The following is a 16,719-nucleotide window of genomic DNA, read 5'->3' as shown; positions in this document are numbered from 1 at the left end:
TTTCCCTAGAACTACTAATCTCATGATGGCCAGCTATGGCCACCCCAAATAGCCTGTTAAGCTAATTAAATGGAATGAGTTGGGTTTCCTGCTACCATTTCTCAAAAGCTGGACAGGTATTTGGCCATCCCTCTGCCTTCCCCCATTCTTGTCTCTCAGGGTGGGGAGAGCAGGAGCCAGGGAATGACATTCTGTAGTCAGAAGTAAATGCTGCCAAAGAAAGAAAGCTTTGAGGCTTTACTTCTATCTTATTTATTTTTAAACTCTACCTCCTCTTTCACCTCTTTTTCTCCATATAATATTATTTCTCTAATAAAGAACAGCCAGATAAAAACAGTGGGGGAACTTCAGGGAACCAGAAAAGCCTCTTCAGACATTTTTCTTAAAGGGTCGGTTTCCTATATAATATGATTAAGTAGAATTATATTGTTTAAAAATGTAGCTGAAATATATTTTTCTACCACTGTGCATATATTTTTAGCATAGCTTTTTAGCATTTTTAGCAAATGTCTGTTTCTGTTCTCCTTGTTAACAAGAAAAAGAGCTACTGTGCCCATCATTTCTGAACTGTTTGTCCAGTAGCATAATTTGAAAAGTACAAGTCAGGCATACTGTTGACTTTTTTAAAGAGTGTGAGTGCATGAGAGGGAGAGAAGAAGGTGGGGAAAGGAAACATGGATATGCTTGTGTGCTTTCTTCTTCTTGGCTTATTGGTAGCATGTGGTAATGGACTTTAAAATGCGTTAATTTAATTTAATGCATTTCATGTATTTAAAAAAATACAAAATTGTAATGCTATACTGAATTGCTACTAAGTCAAGGTAAAACTTTTCTCCTCATGTGATTTTGTGGCAGATGTTATATGTGGGTGAAAACATGTTCTTGAGAAGGAAAAATTAATTTATCCTTTCTTCTCTCCCTCCTGTCTCCTTCCACTCCCTCTTTCCCAAATCCTTACCCACATCTACCATAGGCATATCAAGGGGTGTAGGGTTTATTCGATTTGACAAGCGGATTGAGGCAGAAGAAGCTATCAAAGGCCTAAATGGCCAGAAACCTCCTGGTGCCACAGAGCCAATCACTGTAAAGTTTGCTAATAATCCAAGCCAAAAAACAAATCAGGCCATCCTTTCCCAGCTGTACCAGTCTCCAAACAGAAGGTATCCAGGACCACTAGCTCAGCAGGCACAGCGTTTTAGGTAAGTCTGGTCTGGTTCTTATGCCCAGCTACTCAGAACTCTCAGGTTTATTGTCCAGTACTTTTACTGACAGGGTCTCCGGTTTGCTATTATTATTGTTGTTTTCTTTCTTTTTCTTATGGGCGCAGAGAAAACCTACTTGGGGAATAGTGTCTGTTGCAAATATCCAGGGTGGGGACAAAAGGGACAAAAGGACAATAACCTACAGCAGTGGTTCTCAACCAGGAGTAGTTTTGCCCCTCTGGGGGCATTGGCAGTGTCTGGAGACGTTTATGTGGGCACAGCTTGAGTGGGGGGTGCCACTAGCATCTAGTGGGAGAGGCCAGGGATGCTGCTAGTCACCTTGCATGTACAGTTATAGCCCCCAACAGCAACAGATTATCTGGCCCCAAACAGCAGTAGTACTGAGGTTGAGAAACGCTGACCTACAGAATGCTGGGGTCTTCTTAACTGTTTCCAGTGCTTTCAAATTCCCCTTTTTAGTTTTTTTCTTGATAAGATCTTGTTCTTGTGTTTCAATTTATTTTTTTATTTTTTATTTTTTTGCGGTATGTGGGCCTCTCACTGTTGTGGCCTCTCCCGTTGCGGAGCACAGGCTCCGGATGCACAGGCTCAGCGGCCATGGCTCACGGGCCCAGCCGCTCCGCGGCATGTGGGATCCTCCCGGACCGGGGCACAAACCCGCGTCCCCTGCATCGGCAGGTGGACTCTTCAACCACTGCGCCACCAGGGAAGCCCTTGTGTTTTAATTTTTAGGTCAAGCTCTTTCAGTTACTTCGTTTTATAATATGTGCACCACTAAGGGTACCTAACTTAATGTGATGACATTACGTTTTTATAATTTAGGTCCTTCTTCCCTTTTTAAGTTTTTATTCCTTGCAGTTTAGAGGTTGGCAAACCCCTGTAAAGGCCCAGATAGTAAATATTCCAGGCTTTATGGGTCATGGTCTCTGATGCGTGTCTTTTTTTTTTTTTAAAACAACTCTTTAAAAATGTAAAAACCATTCTTAGCTCCTGGGCTGTAGAGAAACAGATGGCAGTCTGGATTTGGCCCGTGGGTGGTAGTTTTCTAACCTCTGTATAGTCCATAGAATGACCATGCATTTTTAGCCCAAAGAGGATATTCTATCTCATAGATGGGTATAAATATTCTGATTTTTCAAATTTTATTCTAATACTGGGACAACAACCAGATTAAGTCATTAAGTCACTTAAAAAAATCCCTAATCTGCATGTGAGAAGAATGGTGACTTTTAGATGTTAAACAGAACAAAGAGACATAAACATTTTTTATTTTCCGTAACATTTTTAATATCCTTTTTGGCCATATGGTATACTATAGCCATAATGCCATGTAACCTCCATGCTAGTATTTTTTTGTTTTGTTTTTTTTCACCAGTGAATATCAATTTTATTTCCTTGCTGGAGCAGAATAGTTAATTACCAAAAATATAATCACAAATTTAGCTTAATAAAGAGTTATATGTTTTCTAGCTTAAATCACATGCATTTTTTCATTCAGGTGTTTTATAGTGCTGAAGAGAGTAAAGATAAAAATTAGTAAAATATCTCCTTTAAAAAAAATATGTCGCCTGAGGTATGAGAAAGAAAATTTCCATAAACACCATGTTCATTTCCTACTTAGGGTGGCTTTTGCCTTGGGAGAAGAGGGTTTACTGTCAGAGGCTCCATTTGGAACTGTATGACTTGGTACCCAGTTGACTAAGCCTTGTGTTCACTTTACTCTCTGCTTTAACTTTGTAAGATTTAAAAAAAGCATTGGTAGAAAGGAAGCACTGCCACTTTTGACTGTGGTGGTTGGTGATTGGGCTGGAGGAAGACATGCATGGGGCTGCTTGCTGCTTGCCCTTGTGGAGAAAGAAATTTCATAAAGCCATTTCTTAGCTCTGCCTGTAGGTTTCCTGTGTGGCATCTTAAATGAGTAATATTTTGTTGCAAATTTAGCACAGACATGCATGAAGGAATTTTAGAGGTGTTTCCTAGGCAGCCTATCCAGTTAACTTCAGAGCTCTTTGGGGCCTAGAAAAGAATTTTGAGCTTAGGTAGAGGAAAGTTGTTTGAAACTTACTGGTTGATTTTAATACTGTGAAAATACAAGATGTGTGATGTTAGTAGAAAGCTGTATTAGTTTAAATTGTTATTTTTGGTGTTTCCCAATTTAACCTCTGGTTTTTGTTTTATGGTAGTTACTGAGTAAAACTGCGCTCTTAAAATCAAGATTGAATTCTGAGAAAGATTGAGCAAGAGGACTGAAATGATAGGATCTCCAGGAGAATGCCTGATTATTGAAATGGCAAGGCATGTAGGTGGCTCACATATTAGGTTGTTGATAGCTGTTTCATCTGCTCTCAACATCATCTAGCCCCCTCCCTGCATACTTTTTTTTTTTTTAATTCGGTAAAGCTTTATAGGATGTTCTGATGATCAGATTTAATATCTTCTGCCCATTCTGTGCTTTTATCTTTTAGTTCCGTATGTAGTTAACTTAGCGATTCTTACTTTCCTTACCTCCTATAAAAAGAAATTTTGGAAAAAGGGAATAAGAGTTGTCTGTTTTAAGGGAAACTTGGTTTCAGAAAATGGGGAAGAAGTTTATTGTATTTTCAGATTCTTAACTCTTGTCTCCGTCACCCCACTTCTCGTAATCCATCTTCAGATAATAAATTATGAACTAGTCTTTGAGCTCAGTGAAGGTGTTTGGTTTAGATTCAGTGTTATAAGAAATTGAGAGCCTTTATTCCTAGATTTTAAGTTGTGTATTTGGTTGCTTTTCTTTAATATCTTTGAACCTGGTCTGTCGTTACCTTGATTTTTTTTCCCTTATTCTATTGAATTAAGGTTGAATCTTCTTTCATCTCAGAAGGACTCTTGAATTGAAGGACTGGCTTGCTTTGTTGGTATTTTGCTCTTCTGTAGTTCAGGCCTAGGTCATTACCTAGATCTCTCGTCTCTAGTATCTGTGTTCTAATGCTCTCAGCCTTGAGTTTGTCACCTTCCTGCGGACACTTTGAAAATTTTGCACTGTGTGTTTTTATGTTGTCATATAGTGCCTCGGGAGTTGAGAGACATTAGCGAATACAAGTTATAAATATTAATAGCCAAGGATGTTTTTAATATTTATGAAATGTACCTTATCTTTTAAGGTTAAAAAAAATTTTAAATCCATGTAATAAGAGTTAAGCTTGTTTGTTTGGTTGGTTTTTTGCGGTATGCGGGCCTCTCACTGCTGTGGCCTCTCCCGCTGCGGAGCACAGGCTCCGGACGCGCAGGCTCAGCGGCCATGGCTCACGGGCCCAGCCGCTCCGAGGCATGTGGGATCTTCCCGGACTGGGGCACGAACCCACGACCCCTGCATCGGCAGGCGGACTCTCAACCACTGCGCCACCAGGGAAGCCCAAGAGTTAAGCTTAAAAGTGGGCTTGTGAGGTTTATGGCTCAGTCAACCCATATGAATAATTAGAAAGAGAATTATTTTAACATGAGCATTGCTAATCTAATATGCTTATTTAATTGACTACAGTTTTCAAAATAAGACCGGCCTTGTTTATTTGGATGGATAGTGTAATTCAAGCCCCTTAAGTATGTTCTTGGGACATGGTATCTGAATTAAACTTTCAGCCAAATTTTTTTCATCTCTCTTCTTGTGGAGCAGCCTTAATTTTATTAAATGTGGTCTAGTCTTAATGGCTTGTGTGCCTGCTTCTATAATAAGCCTTTATGCATTTTTAAAGGAGCCTTTTAAATCAGCACTTGAGTTTCATTTAAGGCATGTGCTGGTTGCACTATCACAATTTACTTTGGGAAGAAACTGGTATCAATCCTCTCGAATAATTTTTTTCCTCTGTTTACAGGAATTAGATAAGGAGATGAGTTGATGATCTTGTTGTGGGTTAACTTCAAAGCAGATCTTGGTCAGTGATCTTTAGTGAGGTTTGGAGAATCATTATTTGTAGAGTTCAGAGTTTTATTTTCTTACCCATTTAGTAATCTCTCTGTATATTTTTATTTCTCACTTTGACTGACATTTCCCCTTCTACCTGCGTGTAGGCCCTCCCATAGTCTGTCAGCTAAATTTCTTGGAAACTGGGAAGGTACCTTCTTTTCACTCTCTACTTATAAACATCTAGCTTTGAAATGGGAATATTCTATTCAAAATATTGCATGCTTATAATCAGAAACTAGGCATGTAGTCATAAACTATATGCACATGGGGGCTTGTGCTATTATATTCATTAATTCATAAACCCTAATCATAAACAAAATAAAAATAAGGATGAAATAAACAATATATCAGTGTTTTGCTAATCGTGCTAACTGGCTCATTTTTCACTTACATAATATCTTAGTAAATAATATACCTTTAAAGCAAGAGTCATAAAATTATCTTGATAATTTGGAATTTCTTGTCTGACTTCATGTGAGACATGTTAGATTATTTTGTCTAACTGCATAGTGCAGCTTGTACTAGGAGTAGGAGAGAGAATCAACTCTCTCTTTTCTTATTTACTTGGGCTTTCCTTACTGGTGTCATCCTCCCTCTGATGATGGTGATGATGATTTGTTGTTTGCAGGAATCTTTTTAAAACTACCTCTTCTTTGAGGGTTGTTTTAATTAAATCTAATCCTTCAAATCCACTTAATGTGTTATTTGTAAAGTGGATTATGCCCATGCTAAAGAACAGGTGACTGTGTCACTTTCCCTTTGAGGACTGCTCAGTCTTCCCTCAGGAGAGTATGTGATGCATGGGAACTGAGTGAGGTCTTTGGATGCAGTACATTTATTCAATATGAGTAAAGAATACTTTATTGTTAAATTAGAAAAAATTTTTATTGGACACTTTAATATTTATTTGCCATACAGCTGTATATCATCACACACACCCCTCCTAGGTCATTCTGGAGGCTATTAACTTGGTCTCCACTAAAAATTGGCTTCTGTCATTAAATGATCACATGCAAAAGATGGCTGTCCCTGAACTCTGGACAGACCCAGAAAAAATGTATAATTCTGGAGAGTAATAGTGGTCCTTGTGTCTGAGCTAACTGCCTAATTAGGGTAAACTGCTAGGTCCAACTGTGGGCAGGCGGGGGTTTTCAGTGTTGCCTAGGTCCTGTTTCTTAGGTGCCATGTTCCTCCTTGTTGATGGGAGAGGAGGGAGGGGCAAGGAGAGCAAAGAGAGAGAGGGAGAGGCAGATAACTTGGCTTGAATTCCATAGGATTGAATTTTTTCTAAAGTGAATATTGAGTGAAGATATCAGTGGGCAGGATTGTGGTATCACACAGGATTTCACAGGTAGGGCAAATATGAGGCTCATTGAGAGGGTCCTCAGAGATCCTAGTATAAAAGTCCTAGGCCTCCTGTCTGGAGAATCCTGGGGTGGAGAGTGAGAAATGAGATATCTCTCCTTTTAACACATGTAATCCACTTCGGGGGCAGTTTTGGTTTCTACCCTACTTAGAAAATACTGAAAACTTGCTTAGGAGATTCTGTCTCTGGACTTTTGGTTAGTGTCCTAAGCTGGTGGTGATAGAGTCTACACAATTAATGGGCAGAGATGATGTGACTCTGTTTTGGTGTCTGCGTCTGAGCCTTTGAGTACTTTGGAAGCAGACCTCAATATGCTATTCTGTTCTACTGGTGTCATATGCCAAATGCATTCTGTATTGATCATTCAGCAATTCTATGAAGTTATCTATATTAGATTATTGTTGATGATACTAATTTGTTTGCATCCTTATTTCTGGTATTTGTGGCCTCTACTTTGGAGTATAAGCGTATGGCATCTTTGACTATACTCATTACCTCTGCACAAAACAAAATCCCCCTCCCACCTGTGTACTTTTTCCATACATGTGCTCTCTCCCTTGCATGTGCAAACAGGCTCCCCAGCCTGCCCTCCTGATAGTTCTTACTCTGGATTAAGTAGTTAAGGGTAATGTTAGTAACCTCAATGCTTTGATTTAGTCAACAGATACTAATTGTAAACCTGTAGTGACCCAATCCGTCTGTGCTCCATGATTAGTGGTATGATGAGTAATGAACTTGTCCCTGCTCCTGAGAGGGTAGAGGGACAAGGCACACACCACACACAGATGAGGCTCCTTTGTCACTGTGATTTGTTCCTTTTTTTTTTTTAATAGTACTTTGCATTACAATCAGCTCGGTTCTTTCTTTTTAATTTTATGAAACACACAAATGTGCAGAGGTAATTGGGAAAAGGAACCTGTGAAGATTCTTTGTCCAGTTCTGAAAGACCAGAAGGAGGCGTCTTGAGGCTTTTATAAAACTAGGCGGAGTTGCTTTCTCATGTGTGCTGTAGCCTCACTTGAGGTCACAGGTTAGACAATAAGGTTGAAACATTTTTCAAACTTAACTGTTCGTGGCTGTTAAAGAAAAAAATGTTCCCCTGACCCAGGGTCTTACTTGGATAGTGTTGAACATTGTGGCAGTTGAGGTATTCAGTTATGCCTACCTCCTCTAAACACACGTCATTGATTGGTACTCGTTGCACAAATGTGGAACATCCGGATGGTCTCTTTGAACTGATAAAGCAAGAAGAATCAAGTGCTTAAAAACATCAATTTAATTTTTGAAACAGGAAAAGGGTAGAGAGTTTAAAGAGTACCCACCCACCGCCATCTACTTCGTAAAAAAAAATTGTTAAGAGAAGCTCACTTAAGTTTGTTTCTATCTATCTGCTTCTTACACCCTGAGTAGTGGGACTGTACTTCTTGTAGGACAATCAGAATAAGCATCAGACTGGGGTCTGAAGTCCTTGCTTTGTTGCTCAGTGAGTCTGTCGTCTTAGATTCTGTGGACCTCAGCTGAATACATTGAGCAATGGGAGGTTTAGCTGAGGTTGTCTATGAGGTTCTTTTTACCTATAATAACACCACTTTTAGATTTTAAGAAATGAAAGTCCTTTGTATTTGGGGGATTGAAGGGAAATTTATGGAATTCTGTGTAAACTGCAGAATTTGAATATCGATGCCACCATTTACTAACTCTTTGGCCTTGAGCAAGTCCCTTAATCTGAGTGCCTTATGATACTCAGGAACTAATAGCTCTGAAAACTAAAAATAATATAAGGACATGTAGGTGCATGTGGAGTGCTTAGAACTTGCCTGCAAAAGGTGAGAACCCAAATGTTAAGTATTCCAGAGCCTCCACATTTCCTCTTGAAAGGGTTTCCTCAGATGACCACCAGTGATTTCCCTGACCCTTGTAGAGATAAACTGTATCCATTGGAAGAGCTACTGTTTTATGGCAGTGGGTACCATCCTCTCAGAAATGTAAGAAGACCCACTGTTTTGAGATTTCACATACAATTAATATATAAACATCCCCTTGGAAGATGGCAGTAACGAGCCCAGCTTTCTTGGACATCAAGGGGAAAAATTAAAAACTGAAGTTTGCTAAATGTGTGTTTTGCAGGTTGGACAATCTGCTCAATATGGCTTATGGAGTAAAGAGGTAATGATAGAGGTTCATGATAATCATAATCCCTTCCCATAATTGACTAGTTTCTTTGATTTGGGGAGTGACACCCTTCATAAGTTTGTGTTGGGTTTTCTTTTGCATGTACAGCCTAATGAAAAGCTGTTTTTGAAGCACGGTTGACTCAAGGAATATTATTATACCACTGGATGCCACCTGGCCTTTAAAAACCCCATTATTTGTTTTCTCTTGCATTGCGACGTTATAGCATGTTTCTGTCTGTGTTGGTCCTTCTTGCTCCCAATCCTGCTTAAGTTCATGAAGCCAGTTCCAAATTTATTCTTTGCTATTGTGAGTAATATTTTTCAATACAGCATATGTGGCCATTTCATAACTTATTAATACCATGATATTATAGCATGCCACACTGCAAGCCACACACTGACTTTGGTTGAAACCTCAAATAGTTGTATGTATCTGTTGTGGGGAGGGGAGTTACCAAAACTCTTGGGATGGGAAAGGGGGAAGAATTAAGTCCATTGCTGTAACCAACCTCTGTTTCTATTTGTGCGTGTGTGTGCGTGTGCGTGCGTGTGTGTGTGTGCATGTGTGTGTGTGTTTCTCCTATTTTGTTTAGTAGGTTTTCTCCAATGACCATTGATGGAATGACCAGTTTGGCTGGAATTAATATCCCTGGGCACCCAGGAACAGGGTGGTGTATTTTTGTGTACAACCTGGCTCCTGACGCAGATGAGAGTATCCTGTGGCAAATGTTTGGGCCTTTTGGAGCTGTCACCAACGTGAAGGTCATCCGTGACTTTAACACCAATAAATGCAAAGGTTTTGGATTTGTGACTATGACAAACTATGATGAGGCTGCCATGGCGATAGCTAGCCTCAATGGATACCGTCTGGGAGACAGAGTACTGCAGGTCTCCTTTAAGACAAACAAAACGCACAAAGCCTAATGAGCTCTTGTCCTCAGTCCATTTATATATGAAAACTATACAACAAAGGCAAGTTAAGAGAAACTTTATACATTAGTAAATGTCTTTGTAAGTCAGTGTTGAGATGGGATAAAACGACTACTTAGCATCCTAAGAAATATGTGAGATTTTTTATTGCTAGTATTTGAATTAAAACTTCTTAAATATCTTTTATGTTTGAATATGGACAAGAGGTACAGGGTTTTTACCTGTCACATTGCATTCTATTGCCTTCTTTGAAGAAGGTGGACCTTTTAAAGTGTTTCAGCTAAGGGAAGACATTTCTTTTCTTTTTACATAACTGCCTTGAACCTGTGAGTAAATATTGAGGCTTTGTGTTGTAATTCTTTAGTTGGTTGTGTCTTTTTCCCCCCCCTTTTTTTCTTTTTCTGATTAGCTTTGTGTTTGGTTTACATTTAAAGCATTGCTGTTATGTCTGAGAAAAGTATTTTGAAGTTTACATTTTTATTTATGAAGTTAAAAACAGTATTTATTTTGTAATTATGATTTGGGTTGGGGAAGGGGGGCTACATTATAAACGCTTATTGTAAGAATACTGGAGAACTTTTCGTAAAGCAGTACCTTGCCAAAGAGATAAGAGCCTCTTTGATGTGGGTTTAAAAAAAGCATCTATTTTTATAAAAAAGAAAATTTGGAGAAACTTTTTACTGGTCCTGGAACAAATATTTTGACTTGAATACTTTGAGAAATCTCTTCATATGACACCTAGTGAGCTTTTAAAATTTACCAGGAAATTTGCAGTGGTTGGAAAATTTAGAAAGATATATGATGTAGAAAATACTTTTGAGATCTTTGTATGAAAGGAGTAGAATCAATGGGGGAAACACTGCTGGTTTCGTTTTTGTAATCACCAGTGGAGCGTCTGATCATCCTGGTTATTATGTGATAGGTGGCTCACATTGATTTGTGATTTTGAAACAAAAAAAATTTACAAAAGAATATATAAGAGCAGGCAAGAAGTTTAAATTACCACGAGATGGGGGAAAAAAAAATCTGTTCTTCCTAAAGAAATCCCTTCAGATAGAGCTCATGGTGTTTAGTGATGTACTTGCAGTATTGTTTGAAGAATTGTTTTGTCTTAAGGAAAAAAGATGTTGCACATGATTTGTACTGCAGCAGATCGGCAAAAGTGATCTGAGTTGGATATATTTGAAGGTATTTTGAAAGTTATGTTCAAGGCTAACACCTGAGCTTTGTGTAATGTAAATAAGACCTTGTGTTATGAACCTTTCAGCTAATTTGATTTTTTTTTCCTTACATGCCAAGTGATGTTCAGGTTTTGAATGTTTTTGTATCAGTTTTTTCCTTTGTAAATGGCATTAACATTGTTACTTGAGGTCTTGCTTAATCACTTTTGTTGTCCTGAGGACTTGAATTTACAGTGCATCAGATTTGTTGCTAATTTTGTCTGTAGATAGTCTAGCTTCAGCTGTTTATGGTGATGCTACATTTTCGTTTATAAATATGTTTGTGGTAAAAAAAAATGAGTATAACCATAGGTTTTGAACAAATTTCCTTACATTTTTCATACAAAAATCATAAATATCTGTATGCTATTGAAATTTAACTTTGTATGATGCTTAAACCACTATTTGGGGAAATAATAAAATAAGTCTTTACCATGTATGAAAGAAATTTTAAAAAATACAAAATATTTTCTGATTAGCATCTAGCTTATAATAAATTTTCAAAAAAGCTGAAGGCAAAAATGCCTTCATCAGGATGCACTGAGAACTATATAGTTACGTCCTGCTTTTTGTATAAACTGAGATGCTCACATGCTTCCCCTTAGAACAGGCAATGTGCTATGCATAACATAGTTGTACATTATCTTTGCAGTTGCGTTGAGTTTTATTTTTATTATTTAAAATTGTAGTTATAAAAATTTTCAGTATAGTACAGTACATATACTGTGAGGCGCGTGCTAAAGTGAATAAGCGAGTTTTCATGCTGACCCACTCAATGCTATTCAGAAATCAATTGGCTTAGCACTTTCTCATATCCTTAGGTGCATTTAGATTGTCAGAGTTAACCTGCATTTAAAAAAAAACAAAAAAACTAAAAAACAAAATACATGTATATACTTAAAAAAAATAAGGTTTCCCTCACGGGAAAACAGCAGCTACATGCTTCTTTCCTATACTACTGTAGCAAACCAAGGCATTGATGAGAGGGCATGCAAATTGTGCTTCACTTTACAGTGTTTATCAGAGCACTTAATAAAATGTAAGGCTGGTATTTATTTGAAGTTGTACAGTATGACTTAATTCACATCTGTTGGAATAGAAAATATATTCTGTTGAGTATTTAAGAGGCTGTACATGTTTTCTTTTGTGTTTGGATTCTTTGTACTTTTTCATGTTCAGTACATCAATAAACAAAGTTGAAGGGAAAGAACAGTGTGGTGAGTAGGTCTTTATACATTTTTTGGGGCTCCTGTGCTGTCTAATAAACTTGCTCTCTTGAGTTAAGAGGTTCCCTCAGAGCTTTAGTTGAAAGCAGTGTCATGTAAAGTATTCCAAAAGGCATGTTAATTGAAGTAGAATGTGCAAAAAAATTTTTTTGAATGACACCTTCTGATAAGTTAGCTTTCAAACATTAACTTGATGGGTAATTTTTATAGGGATACGTGCTTTCATTGGCTAGTTGTACAGTTTGGGTAATTGGATGCTGACATCCTTCTATACCTCTGATTGAATAACCATTAACTTTTTTTTTTTTTAAATCAAATGGAAATTGCCCTCACACATTTACTTGAGCTAAAGAAAAACCAAATAGAAGTAAGGTAACTTACTCTGCTGCCACTGGGAAGATTTAATTCACCCATAGAATCAACTGTTGTTGAGTGTAACTTTTGTTGCCAATGCCAGATTATCAAGAGACTCCTCTAAAATCAGAAACTCAGTTTCCATTAGGTTAGGGTTGATGTATGTAGTACACGTGTACAAATCATGAACTCTGCCAACGCTGTGTTTCACATATATATTCAACCCCGGTAAGCATCCTTAGCAGATCTGTGGAGGAAGGAAAATATTTCTTGCTCATCTTTTATACAAAGGTTCTACTTCTGTAGAACTTAAGAAAACTTGATACGATAATGAAGTGCTTTTTTTCTTTTTTTTTAAAACAAAGTATATACTAAATGGCTTCTTTTAATTTGATTGTGTCTGTCAGCTTTTTTGGTAAAAAGCCATTCTAAAAGTAATTGTCCTGAATTCACAGTTTAGTAGTCAAGAGCTCAGCTGAGTGACAAGACAATTTTTTTTCTTCCAACATGCAATTAATCTCAAATCTCCATGCTCCCTTTTTTATTACAGGAATTCAATACTCTAATTTTGTGATTTTGGAACATCCTCCCCTCACCTCTCTCCTCTTGTATGCTTATCAGTATTTTGACTGGTTTGCATGTCAGCAGTTCTTTTATATTTGAGCAGATAAGGGGAAAATTCTCAGTAAAGGTTTGTGACACTGTTGGTGTGCTTGAGGAAAAAAGTTGTTTTCCTCAGAATTCCTTCTCACCTTATGCTTGCAAATCATCCAGGTTATCACAATTCAGTGTTAGATTAGCCAGTATAAATTTTGAATCTTAACATCATTTTACATTATTATAATCTGATTTGAGGATAGATGTTAGCAATTTAACCTTAATGTTTTTAAAAAGATAAACAGATTGTAAGTGTCCTAGCCTTATTTTATGCAATGATCAAAAAAATGTAGTGGAAACTTGTAATTTCCCACTCAAAGGGGTACCTAGAAATAAGAAAATGCATATACTTTAGTAAGAAGTATGTTGACATTTTAATATACTTCTAGAACAGTATGTGTATACCTTGTTGGTAGAAAATACCAAAAAAAAAAAAAAAAGAGGCAGTGGTTTTGATCCTTTATGCCTGTATTACCATCTTGGATCCTCAAACAGTGGAAGAGAACAAAAGTATTGCTAGAATTATAACAGAATTGATTATTATTTGAAGAGCATTTATAGCCTCAGTTATTTCAGCAAGTGGTTCATTTTTTTCTCTACTGTTGTTTGTATTTTTTCTCTGAAAATTTTCAAAAGTGGGCTCAATTCCCTTCAGGTTGGAAGAACTAAAACATCTACACATTAATACAGGTAGCCTGTTGACATGGGGTTACTGAAATGAACCTTTCCAGTGTTCTGGTTCATAGAAATAAACAAGTATTTTTTGGTTATTCAGCACAGGTTTATTGGTTATCTATGCTGTGTTCTGGGTCTGTAAAAATGAGCAAGCTGTGGCTCTTACCTTCTTGGAAACTGTTACTTAGAAGTGAGAACAGACAAGCCACCCTGCCATGCCACCTGGAAGCAGGTGTCCAGCTAACTTGCTGTAGTTGTTACAAACCCCTTTACAACTCATAAGAGTGAACCTGCTCTGTTCTTCTTACAGATTCTGCTTTTCCTTTCTTGGATTGATTATTAGCTCATTTGTTACTAATTTTGTTTTTTTTTTTGACCGCGCCCCTCGGGCATGTGGGATCTTAGTTCCCCTGACCAGGGATTGAACCCGCGCCCCCTCCAGTGGAAGCGTGGAGTCTTAACCTCTGGACTGCCAGGGAAGTCCCTCATTTGTGTAATTTTCAATCAGACATCAGTATCATTTAGTTTAGTCAATCTTGAGATGCTCTCTTGTTCATTAAGTTGTCCATACCCTTTCTGAAGCAAAATAAACGTTATTATACACAATAAAGACATTGCCTGTGTGAATAGTTAGGTTGATGGAGGAATTGGCTGGATGGTCTTGCTCTCTCTAAACATATAATATATGGAGTGACAACTTGCAAAGCACTCATGGTAAAATATCCTGAATATTAAAAGTATGCTGACTAGTTTTATTCTTTGAATGAAAACATGTCAAAATCTTAGGGTCTCAAACTCATTATTAATACTACTTTTAGCTTAAAAAACTAAAGATGTAGATTAAGATGTAATAGATACTAACCCCCAGAAATACTCATGGATGTTACATTTTCGAATACCTTAGAGCAGTCAAGCATGAACCCCTGTTTGGAAGTCATATGCCTCTCTGTCCTTAACATAGCCTGTCTTATTCTCCAGAAGATTTGTCCGCATCCACAAGTAACTATACAATACAAAGAAAGACAAGAATGCTATGAACAGAGTACATTAAAAAGAAAAGGAAGATGGGAGTGACTCATACATGTCTGCGTGTGTGTGTGTGTGTGTGTGTATTGGCTGAGGATAGTTAGTGGGGTGGGAATGGGCAGCCACACAAAAGTGGTAGCAGTTGAGCTGCATCACTAAGGGTAGGTGGGATTTAAAAGAGATTGGAGGAGGGAATCCACAAAGAGAACACTGATCAAAGACATGTAGGTAAGCTTCTGTCTACTTGTAACAGTTTCTGGGCTATTAAGTCATATTCAGTACAGACCTATGAGCTCATTAAACATTTTTGTGTCCATGACTAGTTAAATCTCAGATTAGTCAGAAACTTGAGTCCATAATAAAATACAAAGTATCTAAATGTTGAAATTTTGTTCTTGTTACCTTGCCCATTTCTATTGTAACACTAGAAATACTTGCTATGATAGATTATATGTGATTTTTGGAGTTGCAGAAAACTTGCTGGTAAGGACATTGACTTCTTTTAAAAGAAGTCATTGATATTTGGAGCATGTTGTTCAGTGTATGCAAAAAGACCAAATGAAACTAGATCTCCCTAGTAAGAGAATAGTGGATCAATCTCTTTCTCTCAATGTATACTTTTCAGACTCAATAATTTAAGAGGATAAAGTGATCCTTCTTTAGTGGTTATGCTATTTCTAGTGCCATGGTACCTGGTTCACTCTTAAATGTTGGATTTACATTTCATACTTTTCTTACCTATCGCTCAGGTATTACCTGCATGGAAGGTGAGGGGAAAATTATAAAATTGAAATATTTCTCAGATATTTCCAAGATGAGGTTTTAGTTTGACAGCTTTTTACCTTTCTGTTGTTGTTTGGGAAGCTCAGTTAATAGCCATACCTTGCATTTCAGTGAAGAGCCACAGAAAAGGCAGCCCATTTAAATAGCCCTTCAGGGGAAGGCGTTTGTTTGTTTGTCCTGAAGGGCCCTCTGACCTACAGATTGTCTATAGCCCAGTGCTATCTCTAACTCTGATTTTTATTGTGCACTCCTTCCGAGAATTCTCCTTGTCCGGTTTCGGAAGCAGCCAACCCTACTGTGGACCTCCTTGCAGATGTGAAGAAACTGGCAGCCATCTTCAGGGTGACCCACCCTGTGGAATGAAGCACAGCTGTCGAGGTAGCTTTGTTCTCTGGATTGGGCTGGATTGTGACAAAGGTGTGGCAGCTGCGGTGAGAATGGGGGGAGGGAGGCTACAATGCACAAATGCAGGTGGTCAGACATCCAGAAGATGCACAGCTTTTAGTTCTCAGACCCGGAAGTACCATGTTGAGCACTGTGTTGAAAGTAAACCCTTATATGTTTACAGGCATGTTCTAGGTCTTTTCCTTTATCAAAACGTAGCTTTTGTGAAGTTGCAAGTAGTAATAATTGCAAGAAATAACGCAGATTCTCACACCAAAAAATCCCTGAATACTTATCCAAAAGGATAAGTAACTATCGCTGTATATGTGGAAGCAGAAATTGCAGTTGTTACCGTATTACTTAAATGTTTAGCAGAATTTCATCTCTTGAGAATGGTTGCTGCTGTGTGTTCTCCATTTGAACTCAAGCATATGTTGAGAGGATTCTGCTTTTCAGGAGTTACTCTTTAAGAGGTACCTGCTTTGCAGCCGTACATCACGTAAGGAAAGCCTCTTTGCTTCTTCAAGTAAATTGCTCCTCATGTTTTCTGTCTTCGGATTAAATGGCCTGAGTACCAAATGATAAGGCAGACATTCTGTGTTTCCTAAGTGAAGGGTGGTGAGAACTTCTTAGAAGTTTATCTGAAACTTATCCTAATACAGATGATTTGTTTTTTGGTGTGATGGTAGTATTCAGTTGTGCTTCTCAAACTTCTTCATGTTCTTGGCTCCAGTCCTGAGGAGATCAGTATCTCTACACAC

The 16,719-nt window shown here is 37.8% G+C and overlaps 1 protein-coding gene across 4 annotated transcripts in view; it reads left to right on the top strand.

The window, feature by feature from the left end:
* Positions 1-12,060, top strand: part of ELAVL2 (ELAV like RNA binding protein 2) — a 133,160-nt gene extending 121,100 nt beyond the window's left edge. For 2 of the 4 annotated variants that reach the window (XM_007455909.1, XM_007455908.1), the window contains exons 5-6: positions 974-1,199; positions 9,300-12,060. In XM_007455909.1, coding sequence (XP_007455971.1) covers positions 974-1,199; positions 9,300-9,627 — 554 coding nt within the window. In that variant the 3' untranslated portion in view covers positions 9,628-12,060. Of the gene's footprint in view, positions 1-973; positions 1,200-8,656; positions 8,696-9,299 lie in introns of all 4 variants that reach the window. The other 2 variants (XM_007455907.1, XM_007455906.1) reach the window with 2 other exon arrangements.
* The last annotated feature ends 4,659 nt before the right edge of the window (positions 12,061-16,719 follow it).

The sequence above is a fragment of the Lipotes vexillifer genome, unplaced genomic scaffold, assembly GCF_000442215.2.
Source record: "Lipotes vexillifer unplaced genomic scaffold, Lipotes_vexillifer_v1.1 scaffold644, whole genome shotgun sequence".
NCBI lineage: Eukaryota > Metazoa > Chordata > Mammalia > Artiodactyla > Lipotidae > Lipotes > Lipotes vexillifer.
This window is presented reverse-complemented; position numbering and strand designations above follow the sequence as displayed.